The sequence below is a fragment of the Lepidothrix coronata genome, unplaced genomic scaffold (assembly GCF_001604755.1).
Source record: "Lepidothrix coronata isolate B3197 unplaced genomic scaffold, Lepidothrix_coronata-1.0 Scaffold68, whole genome shotgun sequence".
Lineage (NCBI taxonomy): Eukaryota > Metazoa > Chordata > Aves > Passeriformes > Pipridae > Lepidothrix > Lepidothrix coronata.
In genome coordinates, this window is record NW_016690248.1 from 753,531 (window position 1) to 775,849 (window position 22,319).

General features: G+C 41.8%; 1 protein-coding gene across 1 annotated transcript; it reads left to right on the forward strand.

The window, feature by feature from the left end:
* The first annotated feature begins 1,615 nt into the window (after positions 1 to 1,615).
* Positions 1,616 to 21,896, forward strand: CREG2 (cellular repressor of E1A stimulated genes 2). The gene is made up of 5 exons (XM_017818347.1): positions 1,616 to 1,623; positions 2,155 to 2,899; positions 5,058 to 5,227; positions 16,706 to 16,819; positions 18,285 to 21,896. The coding sequence occupies exons 1-5, from the start codon at positions 1,616 to 1,618 to the stop codon at positions 18,430 to 18,432; spliced, it is 1,185 nt and encodes a 394-aa protein (XP_017673836.1). The 3' UTR covers positions 18,433 to 21,896.
* The last annotated feature ends 423 nt before the right edge of the window (positions 21,897 to 22,319 follow it).

The following is a 22,319-nucleotide window of genomic DNA, read 5'->3' on the forward strand; positions in this document are numbered from 1 at the left end:
ACTCCTTAGCCAATTGCTTATCCATGGCATTATGTGTTTATCCAGCTGTATGCTGGACAGTTTGTTCAGAAGGATACTGTGAGAGACAATATTGAAAGCTTTTCTGAAATGCAAAAAAGGTTACATTAACTAGCTTCCCTTGATAAACTAGGTGGGTTACCTTCTCATAGAAGGAAATCAGGTTTGATAAGCAGGACTTTCCTCTCATAAAGCTGTGCTGGCTGTCAGCAATGACAGTGTTGTCTTTCAGATGTTTTTCAATACTTCATAGAATAATTTTCTCCATAATTTTACCAGGTGTTGAAGTAAGACTGGCAGGCTTGTCGTTTCCAGGTCCTCCTTCTTGCCCATCTTGAAAATCAGGACAACGTCCATCAGCTTCCAGTCAGCTGGGACCTCTCTATATTCTCAAGACTGCTCAAAAATCATCAAGAGAGGTTTTGTGATGACATCAGCCAGCTCTTTGAGGATTCTTGGGGGAATCCCATCAGATTTGTAGGGATCCAGCTGGAGCAGCAGATCCTGTACAGTTTCAGGGTTGACTGGGAGTTCATCATTCTCTCAGTCGTGGTCCTCCAGCTCAGGGCACTGAGACCCCCTTGGTCATCTGTGTTGAAGACAGAAGCAATTAATGACTCTATGCTCTGCGTCAATGCTTTTTTGTGTCTACTGTGCATAATTTAAAATTTATATTTATTGCGTATAGAACTTAGCACTCATGTCTTTAGAAATTCCTGCTTTGTTTCCCATTTCTGCAGGATACAAGAATCAATATCTCACATATAATTCTGTCAACCGAAATAAGTTGTATATAATGTTATTGACTTGTTTATGTTAGAAACTAGTTTGTTTGGACTTGTTCTGTAAGCAAAGTACAAGTAAAGAAGTTTATAAAGAGAACCCTGGCATAAATTTGTATGAAGTAGTAAATATAGACTATGAAATTTGTATCTTGCATGCATCAGATTATGTGAGGAAATTCCCTGAAACACCAGGGAAATGGGAGGGTTAAATATTTTTTAAGAGCATGCCTGCAGTGAGTTGTCTGGGCCTGGTTGTTATTTCAAGAAGCGACAACCGCTTCATTATTTTGAGAAAGGACATATCCTGAATCAGAGAAAAGCACTTGTCAGGAGCTTAGGAAGCTTTCACTTATTTTGGGTTTGGAAATCTACATTTATTTTCTACTTGCATCTCTATCCCTCTGTCTCAGCTCAAGCAAAGAAGTGGGAATCAATATTCAAAAGTGTGGTATTACAGCAGATGCAGACAGGCCCATGTGCTAAAGGGAAAGGAAATTGTGTATTCTGCAGATAAGATTAAGAGTTTGGTGCCAAAATTACATACTCAGGAAGTATCTTCACAGTCAGAAAAATTCATTTGGGCTTTAAGACCTGTTGTACCCATTTCCACTATCCTTCAGGTTTTTACGGTGAAGATAAAAAAACAGAATAGGGGGTCTAGGAAAAATATAAGCTAAAAATACTCAGTATTTTCCAGTCAACTTATATTTATAAGAGTTTAGATTCTAGATTAGATATACAACATGTTCTTGTGGTACAATTAAGCAGAAGTTGTGTGAATAGACTGACACTGCAATATGTTCTTCGCAGCTATGGAAAGGTAAGATCTGTGAGATGTACCTGAGAACCTTCAGACAGGCAAAGGCTCCTGTGAGATTCATTGCTCCCTGTCTCCTATTGAACCTGCGCTCATTAAGTAATTTGCATGAACACAATGAAAGTTTACAAGCATATGTTTCAAAGAATTACAAGTTTGCATTGTCATATTGAAGGGGTCTACCGCCAAGAATAGAAAAGGAGCTGGATGAAAAAGTGCCTTTACTAAATCGGACTGTTAATATAAACACAAATATACATCCGAATCTTTGCCTAATTAAAACTTCACCTGGGAAACATATCATTTAATAGCAACTCCATGTACTTATGTATCAAAACACATCCTGCAAACACCAGACTAGTGCTGCCTGACATCTCGGACTTGGGGTCTTGCTGTTACTTAACCCCAAACGAAGTTTTCCCTGCAACGGGAATATTCATATGAACACGCTGCCTCGTGGATTCTCTCTTTTCTAATAAACGGAGAGGTCGCACTGCCTCTGACCTGTCCATCCGGGGTTTGTGGTGCATGTAGAGAACTTATTTTCGTGAGATACCCACTGGGGTGCGCACCTGACCCAGGGGCTCCTAGTGTCACAGGCGCCCCACAAACGACAGGTAACCCAGCACGGAGCCCCCCGAGGGGCCCCCACACGCCGCAGGCGGGTGTCCCACGGGCGTCCCGGGCAGGTGCGGGCAGCGGCTCCCGCACCGCACGGGGCTGGGGCGGGGGCAGGACGCCGAGGCGTGACGTGCCGCCCGATCGACCGGGGGTGCTGCGAACATTCGGCACCGGGCAGGGGGCGGTGCGGGGCGGGCGTCGGCCGCGGGAGGGCGCGGCGGGAGCGGCGCGGCCGGAGCTGCCGCAGAAGATGTCGGCGGGGCGGCGGTGGCCGTGGTGGCCGTGGTGGCTGCTGCCGGCGCTGCTGTGGGGCGGCGCGGGGGGGTACGTGGTGGTCAGCTCGGTGTCGTGGCCGCTGCCCGAGGCGGGGGCGGCGGCGGACGAGCTGCACAGCTCCTCCACCGAGGAAGCGCTGCCCGCGCTGCTGGAGGAGGCGGGCGGCCTCTGGAAGCAGAGCTACCCGGCCTCAGCGTACCGGGAGGATGCGGCGCTGGGCTCCGGGCCGGCGGCGCGGCGGCCGGGGCCGGGGGCCGCCCCCTCCAGGATGTTCTCCTACCGGCGGGAGGGCGGCGGGGCGCCGGGACGCGCCGGGACCGCCCGCTTCCTCGCCCGCCACAACACCTGGGGCTTCGTGGCGACGCGGGCCGCCCGAGGAAAGGTACGGTGCCCACGGTGCCCACGCCACGCGGTTCCTGCCGGACGAGCGCCAGCCCCCGCGGCCGCGCCGTCCCGCCGCCGGCAGCGCCCGCGTCGCGGAGGTAACAGCGGAAACTCTTTCTGGAAGAGAAATCGTGCTTGGAGCACGGCGAGGGAGGAGGCACGCTAAAAATCGCACCAGAGGGGCACCAAAAACCCAAAATCTCTAGGCCAGAAAGCAGAGCTGCAACGATGGGTCTGGAGAGGGCCTGTTTCAGGAGGAGGAGGAGGAAAAGGAGGAGGAGACCCCGCTGGGCTACCACAAAATCTGTCCGCCCGTCAAGCTTGAAGGACGATTTCTCTGTCAGGAGCATTAAACAAAATAGCTGGGCTGCACCAGAGAGTCGGGGTCATTATTTTTTCCAGCTTTAAAATATTTCCCTTTTTAAAGTGAAAGGTTGGGATGAGACAGACACAGCATCCAATACAACTCAGATAAAAGGGGGGGGGGGCAAGAAATTAAAAAAAAAAGACATCCATAACTTTCTGTTGAAAGTATTCACAGATTAATTAATTTACAATTTAAGAAATAGACAAAATTAGAAGCACATAAATCTTCAGAAAGCTTGGCAGAGTTAGTGGCAGTTTATGTTATTCTGAAATACAAAGTAACAAGCTGAAAAAAGATACCATTAAACAAATCTATACATGGTCACAAGAGACCTGTAATTCTACATCAGCTTGTTGGAAATCCTATTAAATAGTATGATCTTAACTCTCCTGGTTTATGCTCTTTCCAGAAACCCTCAGTGGAATTACAGACATAATGTAGTTTGCAGTTAGCTGCCTCTAGTTAGAACACAGAAGTAATATAGAAAAATGTGATTCATAATAAAATTTGGAATTCATGGGGTGGTGATTGCTGCTCTGAATGCTAAGCTATGCTGCCTGTGATCACAATTCTTTTTGAGAATCCAGTGTAACATTAACCTTGCATGACACACTGAGCATTTTAAGCAATGGGAACATGTCCTGCAATGTTACTGACAGCTATTTTTTTTCATTATAACTCTTAATAATAAACAAGTATCTTTAGCTTGTAAGTTATGTAGCATCATTAAAGCATTACTTCTAAGGAATACCAACAAATACCACTTATAAGCACTATAAGCATTAAAATTTTAAAGGCATATAAACATTCAAAATCAGAAAGCATGCAACCCAGGTAACAACATTATCCAGAGTTTTCTTATTAACTATTAATATTTAATTTGATTTTTCTGCAAAAGATTTACCACTTACATTGAATTAATATCTTGACTGATAATTTTACTATTTAATGTCTAATAGACCATGAGGAAAGAAGGATCTGAAAACATGAAAAAACCCCCAGTAGCTCATTAAGTATCTGTCACTGCTATTTATAATGGCATGAAAAGCAAAGTAGGAATATAAATCATTATGGAGAATATTAATGAGTGTCACTACTGGGCAAGGACATTTTTGTATGTGTTATATCCTTTGTGTATACACAGGTCAGTGTATGGGAGAAAACATTTTGAAAACTTGGCTCTTTGGCGTCCCTCCTCTGCCATGGGAGGAGGTTTTACTCTAGCTGGTTTGGTGGCTGAGACCCCTCCAGACCTGATGTTCCTACCTGATGTCCAGTTTGTCTTCAAACAATTCTCGCTAAAATGCTTTTTTCTCTGTCTTGTCAAACCGATGCAATGACATTGCAAGTCAAAGCCAAAAGGGCAGGCAAAATTAGTGTAAAAAGCAGGCTGAATCAAGGCTAAATTAGGCTCTGTATTCCTTTGGGTTTGAGGAAAGGTATCAGCGCTGGTTTAAAGTAAACATTTCTTGATGCTGATGGCATTGCTTTTAATGCACTTAAACATTTTTAATTTGGTAGTGCCTTTAAGGTCGTGGAAGAGAAAATGTACTCTATAGTGCCATGGACAGGGCTGGAAAGAAAAAATAGAGGAGAGATCTGTTTTCATAAAAGCATGATAGAACTAATTTAGAGGAGATAGATTAATTTAGAAGTGCTGTCTCATGACAATTGAGAGTGGGAGCAATGGGGCTGGCTGTCCTTTCTGCTAGAGCCCTTGAGGGAATACCCCACATTGTAAACCCTCTGCGTGCAAAGATGTAACCAGTTGCTTATTTGGATTTTGCAGATCCAAGGTATGCCCTATGGGAACTGTTTACTTCTCAGCGATGGTCCCATCAATAACAGCACTGGAATCCCTTTCTTTTACGTAACACCGAAGGATAACACTGTGACAGATCTCCTGAAGAATCCCATGGCTTCTCTGACCCTGCCAGAAACAGATGGAAATTTCTGCAGGTAATAATTTTATCTGCCTACTACCACCTTTAGTGAGAACAGAGACTTCAGAACAAAATGGTGGGTCCCGACCTTCCATGTCCTGCTTTTATTTTTGGCTCTCACCATCAGCTACATGCTCCTTCCTAGGTTTGTTTTGCAGTAAATTGCCCTGGTAAAGCAGAGTAGAGAAAAACAGAGGTGTCACTGAAGTATATTGTAGCATCAACAGCTAGAGTGGCTTTCAGCTTGCACACTAACACACCTAAATTTTAATCTCTTCTTGGAGGTGCCTACATAAAATCTATGATCCTATTCTAGTCTATAGTGATCTAGTCAATAAGATCCGTGGAGTTTCAAGGGCTATCTAATTCATGGTAAAGCAGGCACCGTTGCTCTGCTGAACAACTCTGGAGGCCCTGCTGATTGCCTTCATGGGGATCTAACTCTCTGGGTTCTGTACGGGGATCTCAGGCTCTCAGTTCAGAAGTTATACACCCAGGACTGTGACACTCAGTCTAATTTCCACCTCTTCAGAGGATATGACTGAATATCTTTAAAATTTTTTTTTATACCCTGTATTTCTTAAACAGTCAGTAAATGACTCCACAAATAAAGAAAGCCAGGTCTTAGGTTTACCCATCTACATCCAGTCCCAGGTTCTTCTCTCCAGAGATAGCAATGAATTGACTTCTTCCCAATCATATCATACAATCCTAGAATCAGAGAATTATTTGTGTTGGAAGGGACCTTGAATGCCATCTAAGTCCAGCCCCTCTGCCATGGGAAGGGACACCTTCCACTAGACCAGGTTGCTCAAAACCCTATCCAGCCTGGCCTTGAACACGTCCAGGGATGGAGCATCCACAGCTTCTCTATGCAACCTATTCCAGTGTCTCACAACCCTCACAGTTAAGAATTTCTTTCTGACATCTAATCTAAACCCACCTTTTTTCCGTTCAAAGCCATTCCTCCTTGTCCTATCACTACACAACCTTGTGAAAAGCCCCTCTCCAGCTCTCTTGTCAGCCCCTTTAGATACTGGAAGTCTGCTGTAAGGTCTCCCTGGAGCCTTCTCCAGGGTGAACAACCCCAACTTTCTCAGCCTGTTTTCACAGGAGAGGTGCTCCAGCCCTATGATCATCTTTGTGGCCTCCTCTGGACTCGCTCCAACAGGTCCATGTCTTTCTGTATGTATAATGAATACAGAATCAGCTCACCAAAGCTTTGCCTGTGTAAAATGTATGTATGTAAACTCAAAGATGATTCAATTTGCCCCTCCATTCTTATCTCCTTGAAAAAGACTTATCTCTACCATATGTTTTTTTACAGTCAAACATGTGGCAGTCTTGGCTGGGTCAGCCTTGTGTGAAGTGTTATTTACAAAGGCCTCTTTTTGTGACGAGGTACATGACACTGAAATTGTGTCAGACAGGACTCTGTTACCAAAGCAGATCTTAACTGATGTTCCGAAGAGAGATAGAGAACTGGCTCCTTCAGAAAGAAATGGCACTAACAGTTTTTACCCCAACTTAAGGTCCTCTTTGGGGAAGAAGAGATTTTATCTTAAGAACAGGTTTCCCCATCTGGGGATTGCCTTGTGTATCACCCCACTTCTCAAGCCTGCTAGCTGAGAACAGCACTGGGAAAAGCAGTGAATGGCAAATATAAAACATTACTGTAACACTTGTCTGTATTTGTTTCCAGAATATGCTGTTTTCTGAAGAGTTATATAGTGGAAAAATGAAATATTTCTTAGTCCTAAGCAGTACAGATAATTTCAGGCTGACATCCTATTCCCAAGGAATAGAAATTATGGCTTCCTCTGACGCTGTCCCATCACCACATTTCTTAAGGCAATTCAGCTTTGAATGCTTGAGGAGGTCAACAGACTGGTGAACTTAACACTGGAATGGTTCTGCTTGTTCCTTAAATATCTTCTTTAATTATTTCATTAAATATTTTGGATTTATCATTTAAAAAATAAATACATCTCTTCTTTCATTACATGCTAATGGCATTTATCCTGCTTTCTAAGCTTTCGCATTCAGTCAGATAGTGAGCTGAATATCTAGACCAAGGGCTTAAAAATGGTATTTGAAGTCCTATGTCCTACTACCCAGTGCCCTATTTTCAGAGGCTCAAGACTCATAGCAGCTTCCATAGATGATAAGTGGTGGTGCTGAGCACTTCTGAAAACTACACACCCATTTAGGCACTTAAATGTGGCCTTTAATCCCTGCCTTTAAACAGCCACACTTGAAAGTCTTTGTCTTTTATGGTTTAGCAACATCACTGCCCAATTTACCAGTTTGGGAAGTCCAGTTCACCAACAAAAGAGAAAGCTGCAATGATTATAGAAATATGAAATCCATATACATTGCAAACCTTTGAGAATATTTATTCAATGTCTTTTTGTTAAGTGACTATTAATTTTCAAACCACTGCCCTTTTGTTCAGTATGCCAGATATTTGCTGCTGTTTGTTTTGCAGCCAGGGCAACGTGGATTCTGTCACTTGGCTCTCTAGTCCCTCTGCAGCCCAAGCCTGTGCCCTCTGGTGAGAAGAGCTTTCTGGGCACCATCAAGAAGCTAAATCTGGATTTCCAAAACAGCTTGGGCCAAACTAATTACCAGTTGCCACGTCCTGACTCTCCCTCCCTACCACCGGTGACGTGCCACCCTGGCCCCCATCGGTTCTGGGCTGTGCCTCACCCTGAGCTGAAACATAAATCTGAAGAACATTAACCTGACAGTGAGACTAAGGTTTTCTGCCGATCCTTCTTCCTTTCCTCCTGTGGCCACTGCTGCTCCTGGCCATGCAATCCCACCCCCTCCTTCCAGCTGACCATATGGTGGGCCTATTTTAGCTCAGTAACCCAGCAGAAACCTCTTCTTTTTTTTTTTTTTTTCTGGATGAGATTTCTACTGGCTTAGTAACTTGAATCAGCTCCCCAAGAGCCAGAGGAGAGCAAAGGAGAGGGGAAAGGAAAAAAGAAGGTGGAGGAAAATAGATATCCTCATTTTAACATGTAACCATACTCTAAATATTGAGCTGACTATTGAATTGAGTGCACAGATTCAGAGTTTGATCAGAGCTCCTTGCATTATTTATTTTGTTCTTACAAAAACAAAACCAGTTTGGTTTTCATTATTTCTGGACTTCTCATCTGGAACAGATATTGTTTGGCATTAGTGCAAAGAACAAGCAATATGGCCAATGAAAAGTTGGGACATTTGTGGTGTGCAGTTTGTGTTTTTGATGATACAAAAATGTGAGCAAGCTTTGAGGCTGTCTCACAGTCAGGAAGCATGTAGTCACTGGGATTTTAACTTTCTTCTCTTCCTTCCACCTATAACTAGGGTCAGAAATTAATTTATATTTTAAACTATCAATCTGTGAGTGATTTTTACATTTCAAAGTAGCAACATCTAGAATTCCAGCCCTGCACACCATCCTACTGCTACCCCACAGAAAAGGCTTCTGCCAGCAGCACAACATTGAAGAAAATAACAAGTGTATCTGGGCCCTGCCACCAGTGCTTGGGGTGACCTGTCCCCAGCTTCAGGGTGCACTTGACCTGCTGAGATAGCCAGGCTGCAAACAGGCACACAGCATCCTTAGTCCAGAGCTTTATGTGGTGGCTCAAGTTTTATATAGCAAAAGTCGTCTTTACCCACACTATATTAGAGGCAAGACCTTTTACTCTGAGAGACCTCTGGTCAGTATTAAAATGGTATCTGTGAGGTTTTCTTTGCAAAGGAAAGTGTCAGATGTTCTCTTCGTCAAGTGCATTATTTATTGTTTTGGTTTCAAAATAATTATGTAAAATATCTGAATGAATCATGTTCTACGTGAGAAAGTTCATGTCCTTGTATGCCAGCAATGCATTTATAGCTTGTTTTCATGTGGAACTTTATTAGAATTCCATTATTAACCCACTATGAGTTGCAAGAATGAAAATAAATGTGAAAGCTAATCAGTGCCTGTAGTCAATGCTCCTGGGAGTATTTGGCACTCTCCTGAAAAATGCTTCTGACCTACTGAACGCAAAAGAAATCTCTGGCCTTTAGAAAGAAAACATAGCTGACATTTCGATAGTCTTCTTCTATCTAATGAGTTTCAAGTGACTTGTGCACACCAATTTGATATTAAATTTATTTAGTAGCAAATTTCATTTGTTTTGTTTTAGAACAGACTCAAGTTCCAAACCTTGACAATAAATACTTTCATTTTCAAGGCTGTGAGGAGTACAGGCTGGCCTTTTTGGTGCTCCAGCCTTAATATTTAATCAACTGGAGAGAAAATTTGAAAACCCTAAACTAATAAGAGAAATAACATTTAATAATGAAAGAAAGACATCTGTGATGCATCTGACTAGCACTAATTGCAAGACATTTTAGTGTTGCAGCTACAGTCTGGATTCCTCATCTCTGACCTAGAGATTGCCATTTCCCAGAGGGATATGGGCTGCCCCTCTCTGAGAAGACTCTCTGATGGCCAGGATAGAGACAGCATTTGTTAGCAACTACACAGCATCCTGTCTGAAGGCTGATAAATGGATAATAGAGGCAAAAGAAATTAAATGGTTCAGGGATATAAATAGACTAAGCTGGTATGTCTATGCCACAGACAAGCTGAAAAGATTGAGTCCCATTCTTGCAGTTTTCAGTGGGAGCAAGACTAAGCCCAGCATTAAAGAATAGAGCAGCTATTGTTCTAAACACGTTTCCCAACACACAGGCTGCTCCGAGGATCCCTCTTTCCAAGCAGGCTCCTGGGTCTGCCTCATTACAGCTGCAGTCTGGAAAACAGGCAATTAATTTTATACGTGTGTCACTTCTTGACACCAGGTTCAGCACATTCATAGAGACTCAGGGCAGCTTCCTTAGAGAAGGAGCCATTACATAGCTGCTGTGAACTGGCACAAGAGAAAAGCAGTGAGCTTTGGGGTCAGTCTACCATTGGTTTTCTTTTGCTATTAGTTTGGAGGATGGTATTTCAAATTCGGATTCCCGTCCTTATTTATGACCTCTATCAGGGGTGACTCCATGAGGGCCATTTTACCCACCATGCTCATCTGGTGCTTGAAGGTAGCAGATCAGCACAATCAGGCAAATGTGTTCAGTTTATAAAAGCTGGCTCCTAAACTCTGTAAGGTTTCCTAAACTCTGCATTGAAAATGCTGACAGGAGGTGCTGAGTAACCCCAGTGCTTCTGGATACCAGCAGGTCATGAGGAGAGAAGAGGAATTTGGTGGGATAAGGTCCTGGCTGCATGGTGGATCAGCAGCATATGCAAACATCTGACTTCATTCCCTGGGCAATCCTGAGACAATAAGCCTGCCATGGGTGGCAGGCACAGCCTCTAAGATGTGAGATGCCCAGCTACCCCTGGGTTTGTGGAGTTTATGCTTGTTAATGCATGGATTAATACAACAAATTTGGTACTGCACCTTCTCACAAAGAGAAATGATGTGTGCAGAAGACAAAGGCTGAATTCAGATATCCATCAATTTTTGAGATCCACCTCCTGATTCAGTGACACTGACACATTTCTAGTACTGGTATTTATATTGGCCGTTTTTAGTCATATGCAAATAATTATGTCAGTAGCTGTTCCTGAAAAATCTGTATTTAAAAAAATCATGAAGATATCAAATTAGAAAGTCAAACATGAAACCTACTATCATCATGACTCAATGCACACAACACAGCTCTAAATTACTATTTTTTTCCTGTATTCTTAAATAACCAATTTCCTAAAATCCCTTTCTAGTGAAGTAGTATGTGTTCTTCTGACTCTGTTTACAAAAATAGTTGATGCTGTGATTCTTTTTTTTTCTCTGTGAATTGTCTATGGTTAAACTATATAAAAGTTTCCTGTCTGAAACGTGGAGTTCAGCTGAAGAAATGAGCTGTTATTGTCAGTGAGGACAGGCAAACAGACTGGCTTCACATTGTAATTAAAACATGCTGGGAAGGATTATCTTCTAGAAAGAGTGAAATTATTTAAAACATGAAAACAGATATACCATGAATACAGGCTCACTTAGATGCAGAATAGCTGAAGAGTATCAATACTCTTTAGCTCCCAAGCCTGACTTCAGATTCAGACCAGAAGACATCTTCCAAAAGCAAAGACGTCTAAGTGCTAGCTCCCAAACATGGCTGATAAAGAAATTCCTGTCAAAATCAGAGCAGGGCAGAACTGCCCAGCCATATCCAGTGGAAGGCCAGCAACAGCTTTTCAGATTATGAAATTGCTTTCAGCAGAGATTTTGTTTGACGTTCATGCCACGCAGATTAGCAGCACCAATACATTATTTCTGTTTCGGAGACACTGGCAGTGAGTGGTGAGCAAATTAATTGTATGAGAAGGATAACTTACTTTTCAAAATTAATCACATCTATTAATCAAAATTATATGCACTTTACAGTAACTCTCTAAGAATATAGCATTCCCTTCCTTCCTTTCTGTAGATTTTAGAGGACAAAAATCCTATGATGCATTGTATATACTAGAAAAGAACTCTACTTTTTCACCTTGTGCCCAGTTTGGGGCTATGTAAGAGGAGCCTTGTGCAGGGTGTGACAGGATGCCTACCTTGCATCTGTGGGAGGGGACAGGGATGAGCTGTGTCAGCATCCCATCCCCACCTCCTAATGACATGGTTTTGCACCACTGCTGTCACTATAGGAGAGGTTAGGATGTGTGGAGGCAGTCACTGCCCTTATGCCACATGTGAGCTGTATGCTTTAAAATAGAAAAAAAATGTAGGAAAACTGTTCTCTGGGCCTTTCTTCTTGGCCCTCTGTCTCTTCTTTTCTGCAGTTGGAGAAAGCTCTTTCCAAACTTCCTCTTCCATTCTGCTCAAGAAGTAGAGGGATAAGAGCAGTGCTTTCTCACAGGGCAAGGAGAACTGTGTTCAAGGGATATGGGAAGGATTTGTATACCATGACTGGGAAGATGGGAGGTCTTGTTTCTTCAGGGGGGTGGAGGAGAATGACATCAGCTGCTCTGTGGGAAAAGAAGGTTGGAGAAGAAGAAAAAGAGAGATATTCCTCTTCATAGACGCCTGCTTCTGCCCCCCGACCCCAGAACATTACTGAACATTTCTCATACCAGTTCCTTCCTGGGAACACCTGGCATTCCTTCCCAAGTGCCTCCCAAACTCTTATTTTTGTTTTACTGTTGATCTGTGGCAGATTTGTGTCACCTCACTAACGGATTGCAGAGACTGAGAATGAAGATAACACTTAGGGATACCTTTGGTCAGAAACCAGGAGACAGGAAAGAGTCGGTCAAAGCAGAGATCTCAACTGTGAAAGGGAGTCCTAACCAAGACCCAACATCATCACATTATGTGCCAATATAACCACAGCAGCCCGAACTATGGGTTCATCACATTTGGACTTGGATAGTTGTTGTATAAGAACCCTCTAATTAAACAAGAGATGGCTAGTGTAATAAACAATTTAATGAGTAGGTGGCACTCTTTACTCTGAACCACTCTTGAACTGTGACCCAAAAAGCGTGGAAGCGTTACGTAGTAAAATAAGTGGGACATGTTCATTGGCAGTGCACTTCACAGCATTGCATCTCTGTTGGGAAACATATTGCACTTGTATACAGACCTCTCAGTAAAGCTGGCACCTTTGTAACTAAATGTGGCTCATGTTGTCATCTCACATGCTTGGAAAAGAACTGGCTGGACTGGGTCAAACTCTGTGTACCTAGTTTTCTCACTATAAGCAGAGAAACAGGAACAATGAATTCTTCTCTCTTCAAAGATCAGATGAATAATTAAGATGCTTCCTCTTAATGCACTGTCTTCTTATAAAATGCATAAACTGAATCTTCTTCCCTTTTAATCTGGTTTTCCTAGTTTTCTGCAACAAAGTATATGTATTTTAAATAAGTGTGGAAAAATGTGTTCCTCTGCTGCTTGGTCTCCTTCCAGTTACCTTCTTTCTCTTCCCCTCAGTTCATATTTTATCCTCTCCAGAGAGACAGAGGACCTGATTCTGGTAAAGACAGGGCCTGAGAAACCACCTTGGGTTTCCTCAACAGAGCAACAGTATCACCACCTCTGCCTCTGGCTCTGCCTCCCCCTCAACCCCAGCCAGCAGCACATAAATGTTATTTAAAACCGCTCCTCCGCATCTACTTGTTCTTGTGTCAGCAAAGATAAAAGAAACCCAAGGACTGAGAGCTGAATATGCGCTTATATAGAAGGCAACAAGTGACTAGTGAATGCATGAATAGACCTCTACAGATATAAGGGAGGAATATTTTATGAAATATACCTATTTATCCCTGGTATCCTTTTATTATCTTTAGTAAAAATATGAGATATATTCCTTATTTATTACTAGGAAGCAAATCCTACATTTTTGTTGGTTGTGCTGGGAACAGCACTGGAAACTCAAGACCTGCTTACAACATTTAGAAGTAGTAACTGTAAGTTTAGTGATTTGGGGTGGTTTAAGAAGTATGAGAGTAATCACACATCATTAGGGAAATACTATGCCAAAAAAGATGCAGAAACAGATTTACTTCAGAATATGAAGGGTTCTTTTGAAAAAGAAAATACTAATGCTAATGTAAGGTTAGAATACAAGGTTCCTATTCTGAAACAGAAAACCTATGATAAGAGGCAGCCCTGAATGCAAAGCCAACAAAGTAGTAACATGTGCTGAACTGAAATGTATCATTGTCCTGTTCAGCTCTTCCAAAACTTCACCTAACATAATCTCAACAAAGAACTTGTTTGCATCATTTCCCAGAAAAACAAACTGACCCTCCAGAATATTATTGCAATGTGCAAAATTCAGTTTGAATATAGTATTGTGTGTGTCAGTCAGTGTAGCGCCCTGCCTCACAGTAATATACAGAAAACTGTAAACAGAAGAAAAAGCCAGAGGTAAAAAAAACATAAAGCCATTCCAGGTATGGATGCATAGTGTGCGGGTTTCATTGTCAGCCAAATGCGTGGAGAGCAGCTTCTTATGTAAATTGGGAAGTAGTCACATCTGCCACTAGTCCTATCAGGCAAAACTTTCTCAGCATAGGCAGGCAGGGTTCACTGCTTAACCACAGCAATGTCAGGTCTATTGCCTACTCAAAATCAATGAGCACGCTTTCAGAATAAACATGTACTTGCACAAAACCACCACATAATTGTAATCTGAGAAGGTCAGACCAAAACCTCTCGCTGCTCCTGATCACATCCAAAATGCATCACCTTGATCCAGTCTGTGAAATGCAGACATTCTTTAATAGCAATCATTTTGAATTCCTCTCTGAAAGTAATAACTGCATCTTACCCAGGAGCTATGCAAAGAAAGACACTTGCAAATATTCCTGCTTTTCCTTGCTCTTCAGTTGTTTTATGATACTGTTAGGCTGTAGAGGAAAATGTATCATATTTTTGGACACACAGTTATTTTAAAGCAATCTTTTGAACCGAATTTTTGCTAGTGAGAAGTCCCTTCTGTCATCAATATATGTGTTAAAAATATGTTGAATATATAAACATATGCGGAGGGTTCTGATACAGTATTAAGGTTAAGAACAAAAGATAACAATAGATCAGGAGATCACCTCAAATGGACTTTTAGACTCCATTATCCAGGGCCAGTAGTTCCAAGAGTGTGAATCTCCACTGCCCTGGCTGCTGGACACACAGACCCTCAGCTGACACCCTGTGTATGTGGGACTTGGCTCCTCTTTCTTCAGCTCTATATACTGTATTGCTATATTTATTCATGTTTTGGTGGGTGAGTCTCATTGGACCACGTGTGCTGAACAGCCACACAACACCCAAAGCCTACACAAAATAATGCAAGGAGCTAGAGGTGTCCCTAGGGCATGGAGCTGTGTTCCTTAGGGACAGGGTGCTCTCAGGCCACTGAAAGCCAGATGTGAAATGACATCTTCAGCAGTCAGTGTGAGTTAGTGCTGAGGATCTACAGAGTGCCAAGGTGATCATGTAGACAAATTTGTGTTCCAGATACACACTGACAGAAATAAACCCAGTGCCAGGGTAGGGAATGCAGATTTTCAGACACTCAGAACACCACTTGTGTATTATTTCATAATAGTTTAAAAAAATTTTATTAGAGAAAATTAGACCATTATACACTGATGTGAACAGAAAGTTTGAGCTTGATCTTTGGCCACTGCCCTTCCTCCTGCACAGTAAATCTGGGAGAGGAAAAAGAGTACAAGTGGAGTTTGTCTGGAGGTTGTTAAGCTGAACATCCCCTTCAGACAACTGAACAGGATGCTGAAAAAACTTCCCAGAGATCATGTGACAGCAAATGGCCTTTTGGAGGTCAGGCTACAGGTGGTGCCAAGTGCTCACTGGGCATAGCCAAGTATCAACCAGCCTGCTATACTTCCTTGTGTATCTCTGTTCATGGCCTTCTCTAGAAGAGTAAGTACTTTATCCAGTGAGCTACACAGTGTTTACTAACCATCTGTGGAGAATCTGCAGGTGTTAAATTAGCTGCAGGGGGATGTCCATATGTTTCCTGCATGCACTAAACACGCATTGAGAATTATAACCAAAAATGAAGCCATTGCAGATTGCACACAGTCAAGGCTAAAGGGCTCAAGCCAAGATCTTTAAGTAAAACTGCACACAGATGAGATGCAATTTACTGTGATTTGCTGCTTCTGACTAAACACAGAGAAGAAGAAACACAGCCTTCATTTCCTAATGCAGCTTTTTGGGCTTACATGGGGAGGTGGTTCCCTGAGATGCTGAGCGGTCTCAAACTACTGGCAACAGGACTTGGGGCTGCTCAGCACTCACAAGAATCAAGCCTTTGCAGTCATTGCATACAACATGTTTTTGCAATTGGTCAATTTACTTATGATTTATATGCTTGTATTGTGTATATCAGTCAGCAATTGCCCTGCAGCTAATGGGAGTTATTTATTATTACTGTTTATGAAGAGCCAAAAAGCAACAGGTACCTTCTCTGTCTTGATCTGATGGCAATTGGAGAATTTGTTTTAACAGATCTTGTCTATTTGGTGTAAAGCATTTGAAAAATGGATAAAAAATGAAAAAAGATTGAGTTTCTAGGATAAGGAAAAGATCTTACGTTTTACATACAAATACATGTATTCATACTTTTTTTTGTAGGCATAGGCACACAGTAACCATCTCACAGTTCTCAGAATCCTGAATACAGATCTGTACATCTGTCTGGGAAAACTGCCATTTGCATACTTTTTACAAGCCAACATATATTAATCCAGGTTTTGTAAGCATAAATTAAGATTAAGCAAATATCTACACAGATCTATGTGTCAGGCAACTATTCCTTCAAGATCTCCCCCCTCCAGCAGATGGTATAGCTGGGTGTAGAAAAGACTTGCAAGGCTTGACAAAGCTTTCTATATGTGAGCAGGAGTTCACATTTCTCCAAAACCCTTAAGAAAGAAATCAAGCTATTACTCATAAGCATTTTTCTCTGTGCACAGAAAAAATGTAATTGATCCAGAGGATCCGAGGTGCGCCAGGCTGACTCTCATGGGACAGATGGTCATGGTGCCTCCAGAGGAAGTGGAATTTGCCAAGCAAGCAGTGTTTTCCAGGTCTGTATCTAACAGGCACACAGCAGAGTGCAACCTACAGGTTTGAGACAAATATACAAATGTGGTACAGAAAATCTGAGAAGTAACAAGCCTGATCTTTACTTTGGGGCCATGAAGCATGTTGGCTCCTGTGTGGTTTGGAATGACAGACTTCCTTTTAACTCTTGAGGAAACGAAATATGGAAATGCAATTAGTTAGTGTTGGACTCTCATAAGTCATGTAGTTTATAATCTGGGGATTATGAAAATATTTCACCTGGTTGCAAGGAGACATTCCATAAATCCAGGGTGTATTTGTTATCTTTAATGATTCTACTCCACTTTAGGACAGGTAGTACTCTTCAGCTACAGCCTCCTACTCAGGGACAGAGCAGAGCTCTGCTGCCTTTGGGCTTACAAATATTTTCAGGGTGGAGCTTATGGGTTTTATTGCCTCTTTTGACATACCAGCTGCTGCAAAGCCACAGTACTTACCGAACAGTCTCCTTTGAAAGATGCAAGCACAACCCAGAGGTGTACACACACATAGAGGGTGTGCCCCCATGCCCTCCAGTGGGTCTTCATAATTACACGCACGAAAAGCCTGAACCTTAGCTAGGGCATGCACCTCCACACAGGCTGCCAGAGGTGGTCCTTCAGGCACACCTTGCCTGGTCAATCAAACATTGCTGGGAAACTGGGATGAGCTGTGATCCAAAACAGCCCAGAGGGAATACTTTCTCTGACCTATGGGAAGGGGTTAGGGTGGGACTCTGTCAGTGGGTGCCATCAGTAGCAAAACTGAGGCCGTGGACAGGTGGGGCCATCTTGGCACAGGAGCATTTTTTTACGAACTTTGTAGAAATTAGATTTCTATGTGTGCCACAGTCCAGCAGCACCTCCGCAGAGAATGCTCCATTGTCGGGGTGCAAAAGCCAGAACAACATGGTGAGGGCTGCTGGGCACACCCTATCCGGTGCCAGCAGCATCTGGAACCACTTCTCAGTGCCACAGTCATAGGTGCTCCAAGGGACTGCAGGAGCTGTAGGAGCTGACAGCTCAGAGTCTGTGCTCTACCTGCTACCCAGTTTTATTAGCTCTCCCGCCACACCACAACTGCTACCAAAGGTGTAGTATTTTCAGAACACTGTTTCCTTTGAACAGGTACAAGCACAAGCCTGACACACATTCAATCTCCTCTAACTATTTTTCACTTAGTTAGAAACCAACAACATCTGCCTTTAGAGATGGGGTTCTGCAATGGGGAAGGTGGTGTTTGCTGGCTGCCTGTGTTGCAGTTCTCCCCAGACTGGGGTGTGGAAGATCATAAACCTTACAGCAAGGGAGGGCCAAAAAGATGAATAGTGGTGGTTCTCGGATCTCAGGTTTCACTCTGGCTGAACACACTGAACTGAAGAAAAAAGGAGACTATGCATATGCTTTGGCACATCTTTTAATTTTTTTTCCCTTTTCTTTGTCTTTCCAGGCACCCAGTGGTAAGAAAGTGGCCTCGTAGCTATGAGTGGTTCTTCATGAAAATGAACATTGAGCACATCTGGCTTCAAAGCTGGTATGGAGAAGGTTCTGCCATTGCAGTAGAAGAGTATTTAAAAGCGGTTCCAAGTAAAGGGTGATTGAATGTGCTTTGAGATAGAAATCTCCTGAATTTCCTTTCCAAACACTTTTACAATTTCATGCTGGATGGTTACTTTACAGTGATATTTCTTTTCTTTTCCCAAAAGGCTTCAAAATAGCCCTGTCTGACATAGAGCAGAGTGAAAATAAATCAACACAGACTTCCAAATTATAAAGGAGTGGCGGATACTAGCCCTACCCTGCAATGTACAAACTTGTCATTTCAAGCAGGCAACGCGTCATCTTAAATGCTGTTTAAAAATGCTTCATTTCTGTTTGTTTTGACTTCTATTGCTGTGCACCCACAGGGAAACTACAGTATGTGCTAAATATAATATTCTGAAAAAGCAAATTGCCTACTCAGAACCATCTATGCATTGTGGAGATATTACTGCTGTTTGGTCTCCTTTGATTTGTACATACTCTAAGAGAAACTGAATAGCTGCAAATTTAGGTATTTAAGTTCTTAAAAAATGTTATGCTAAAGCTGTCCTCTTTTACTAACTTGTATTTTCTACGTGTGCTTTTCCCTAGTTAGATAATTTGATATTTCACTTGGAAATTGAGTAGAACTTCTCCATTTTAGTAGAAAAAATGCAAACAGTTCAAAGAACACAGCTCCAACATAACTTGTTTCTCACTGACACAGAGCTGGTTAAACACATTAAGGGCCAAATCAAATCAGCCCTACAAGGATTATCTCAATACAAGTATAAACATTGTCATAAGAAGAATTTAAGTAAATGTTCCCAGCTAGCCTATTCCTGTTGAGGCAGGAAAAGTATTTTTAATAGCCTGTAGTCCCAATTTCTTTTGCCTCCCTTCTCCAGCTACTGCTTTATTTTTGACTCATTTGTGCAACTGATTTTCTGTAAACCCTCACTAACTCAGTGAGGGGTGGAGCAGTCCCTTAACTCTGTTTTCTTACCAAGATTTAAAGGGCTTGTTCATGCATTTATATTTTTAAAGAATTTATTTTTAAAAAAATATATTAGGTATTTCAGGCCACAAAAACCTCATTTTCCTAGTGTAGAAGGTGAAAACTTTGTTGCAACACATTATTAATAGGCATCTCATGTGATAATACCAAAAGATTTAAAAGGTATTTTAATCACCTTCAGCCCTTTCTCTAGATGTCCTCCTGGAAAATTTACTCTGCAGTTCCTAAGGATATCACAGAAAGTTCCCATGGCTAACCAGCCAAGTCACTATGCAGTTTGAAAATGATACAGCTGTTCTCCCTGTTACATATAAGAAAGAAATACATTGAGATGGGGTATCTGTGCCTGTGGGGAAGGTCTTCCAGCATCCCTGGGAGTGCACCTGAGCTCTAGACATCAGTCCACACCACATCTGGGCTGGAGAGGAACTTGGGTGCCTGGGCGAGTGGCCCGAGCTTGTACAGGTTAATCCCTGGGCAGAGCTCAGAGGCAGCTGTGTGAGCCATGATCAGCTGGAAGCCAATTAAGTGTAGCTGAGCTTATTTTGGTTCGGGCATAGAGAGAGGGAGTCGTTCCCACAACAGTGCTGGGCACTATGCTGGTTTAACTACCAGGGGCCACTTAGCCCTTGGATAAGTTCAGGACTCCATACATCACTATCATTCCTGATATTCTGTAAGAATCAAATGCAGAGGAGAGGGGAAAACGTTGTTTAGATACTCACTAAGCTTTTTTTTTTCCCTTGTCTTATTGCCAGAGACTCTGTTGGCAGTGCAGATCTTTTGCAGAGGTAATTACACAAAAGGAGGAAGCATCCTGCCTCAATCTATTTCCTTCTTTTTTTTTTTCTTGGCAGATAAGTAGCATTTTCCCATTTGAGTTTGCCCCTGAATCTTGCACTGTGTAGTACTGAAGCAAAATGGCCCATCCTATACAGAAGTATAGAATATCATCAAGTGAAATCCTCCTTGATTCATATCATTTTGCCATGGAGATCTTTGTCCACTATGGACTTGATAACTTTACCCATTAGGATTAATGGGACTTCTAAATCTGAGTTCAACAGGAAGAGTACTAAACCTTGTAAGGGAATTTCTGCAGGTGTAACATTTCCGTGAAACTATAATAACATGTTTCATTATCCCAGTTCACTACTATTTCCAGAGCCTGAAATGCCTCTTCTGTGCCCCACCCCTAAACACATACACACAAATTCAGAGTAAAAAGTTAATGTTTAAACAAGTTGAAGAAGAGAGGAAGAATTTTAGAAATGCTGCTGTTACTATACTCTCAATTTCACTTACGTCCCCTGGCAACAGTAACACAGTCTTGTGTCGTATTCATTAACTTATTAACTTGCCTTGAAGCAGTAAGGCATTGTGTCAATGATGTCCAGTAGAGCTTTAATGGTTTAAGAAGTTAGTGTGTACTGAAAAAGGTTTTGAATTTACAACACCCTACCTGCTTAGGCTGTCTCCCTGGATACATAGATTAATTGGAGTAACTTCTGTATTGTAAAGTGACACATTCATCAAGAAGTTTTTCTATATGGACCAGCCACGAGGCTTTTGAGAGAACCTCAAAACATGAAATGGTGATGGCATGTAAAGTGACAAAAGGAGCTTCGTGAAGTAATGCTGTCTTAAATCACCTGTTCTCATTTCATGCTTCCTTCACCCAAGGAATAGCTACCATAGAAGTCCTTGAAAGTGTGTAGAAATTTATCAAAAATATGACCTGCAGATTTTGAATGGAATTTTCCAGACCAAAAAAAGGGGAGGTGATAGTAGTTTGCTTAATTGGGATTTACATTATTATTTATATGCGAGTACCAGTTTTTCTTTAAACTGACAAATGTCTCAAGTGATATTGGTCATCATATGGTGTTATTTGTGAAAGCTTTTAACCCAAAGAGTGTTATTTGCAATATAATGAAATCATAGTTCCTTAAGACTGTGGAGTCTGATCTTGCTTCAGATCAAGCAAAAAATAAAAATACCATTTATTTGTTGTGCTTTAATTATTACATCAAACAAGCATTTCATAAAAGGTCTTGATAAGCTCTTATGAATTCATTAAGCATTTCAACTAGCTGATGTGTAATTTCTAAGTGTTCTCTTTTTTAGTTATTTCTGTAGCTTCCCCAAAAAACCTTGTTGTGCAACATGTTTAAAACTCTATCTGTGGTTTTGCAATATTTAAGAGATGTATTTAGTCATTTCTGTATACTTGCTGAAAAAAGGAAAACAAAGTTGAAAAGTTGGGTTCTCACTTTTTGCTAATTTGTGCAAAAGTAATGCATGTACAGCATTTAAGTACAGCTAGTTTGAACTGCTGTTCTTATTTAACCAAAGAATGCTCCGTTTCTGATGAAATTTTCTTCACTTCAGTGGATGAAATGCAACCTGTCTCATTTCTGGATGTGTATTGTCATTTGCAATGTATTTTGATTTCTAAAAATATTGAAAGTTGTTAACAAAATGTCCATGGAGAAAAAATACAAATAAAACAAATTTAAAAGTGGAAACTGTATTAGAATATTTTTCAGTACATCATTAGCCAGAGTAACTGACCTTCTGCTAACAACCGTTATAATTTCTATCTGACCTGAACATCTACTTTTTTCTCCCCAAGTTTTCCTGAACCAAGCTAATTTCTCTCAAAATATTTATGGGAACTGAGACTCAGATCTGCCTTTTCTCTAGTGAAAAAAGCCTAGCCAAGCACCTTTTATCATTCCTTCATCATCTCTTTACCGTGAGCTTTCACTGTGACAGTTAAATGTAACTTTTGAAGTTTGCTCTTCTTTTCTGCATGTAGGGACTGAGCTCTCATCTCTCGGGTGTGCATTAATGGTGTTTTGGAAGTTTCCTCAGTGCTATTTCTTCCCTTGCCAGCCTTGCTCTTACAAGTTCTTGTTACAGCTTGCTCTCTGCCATCCAATT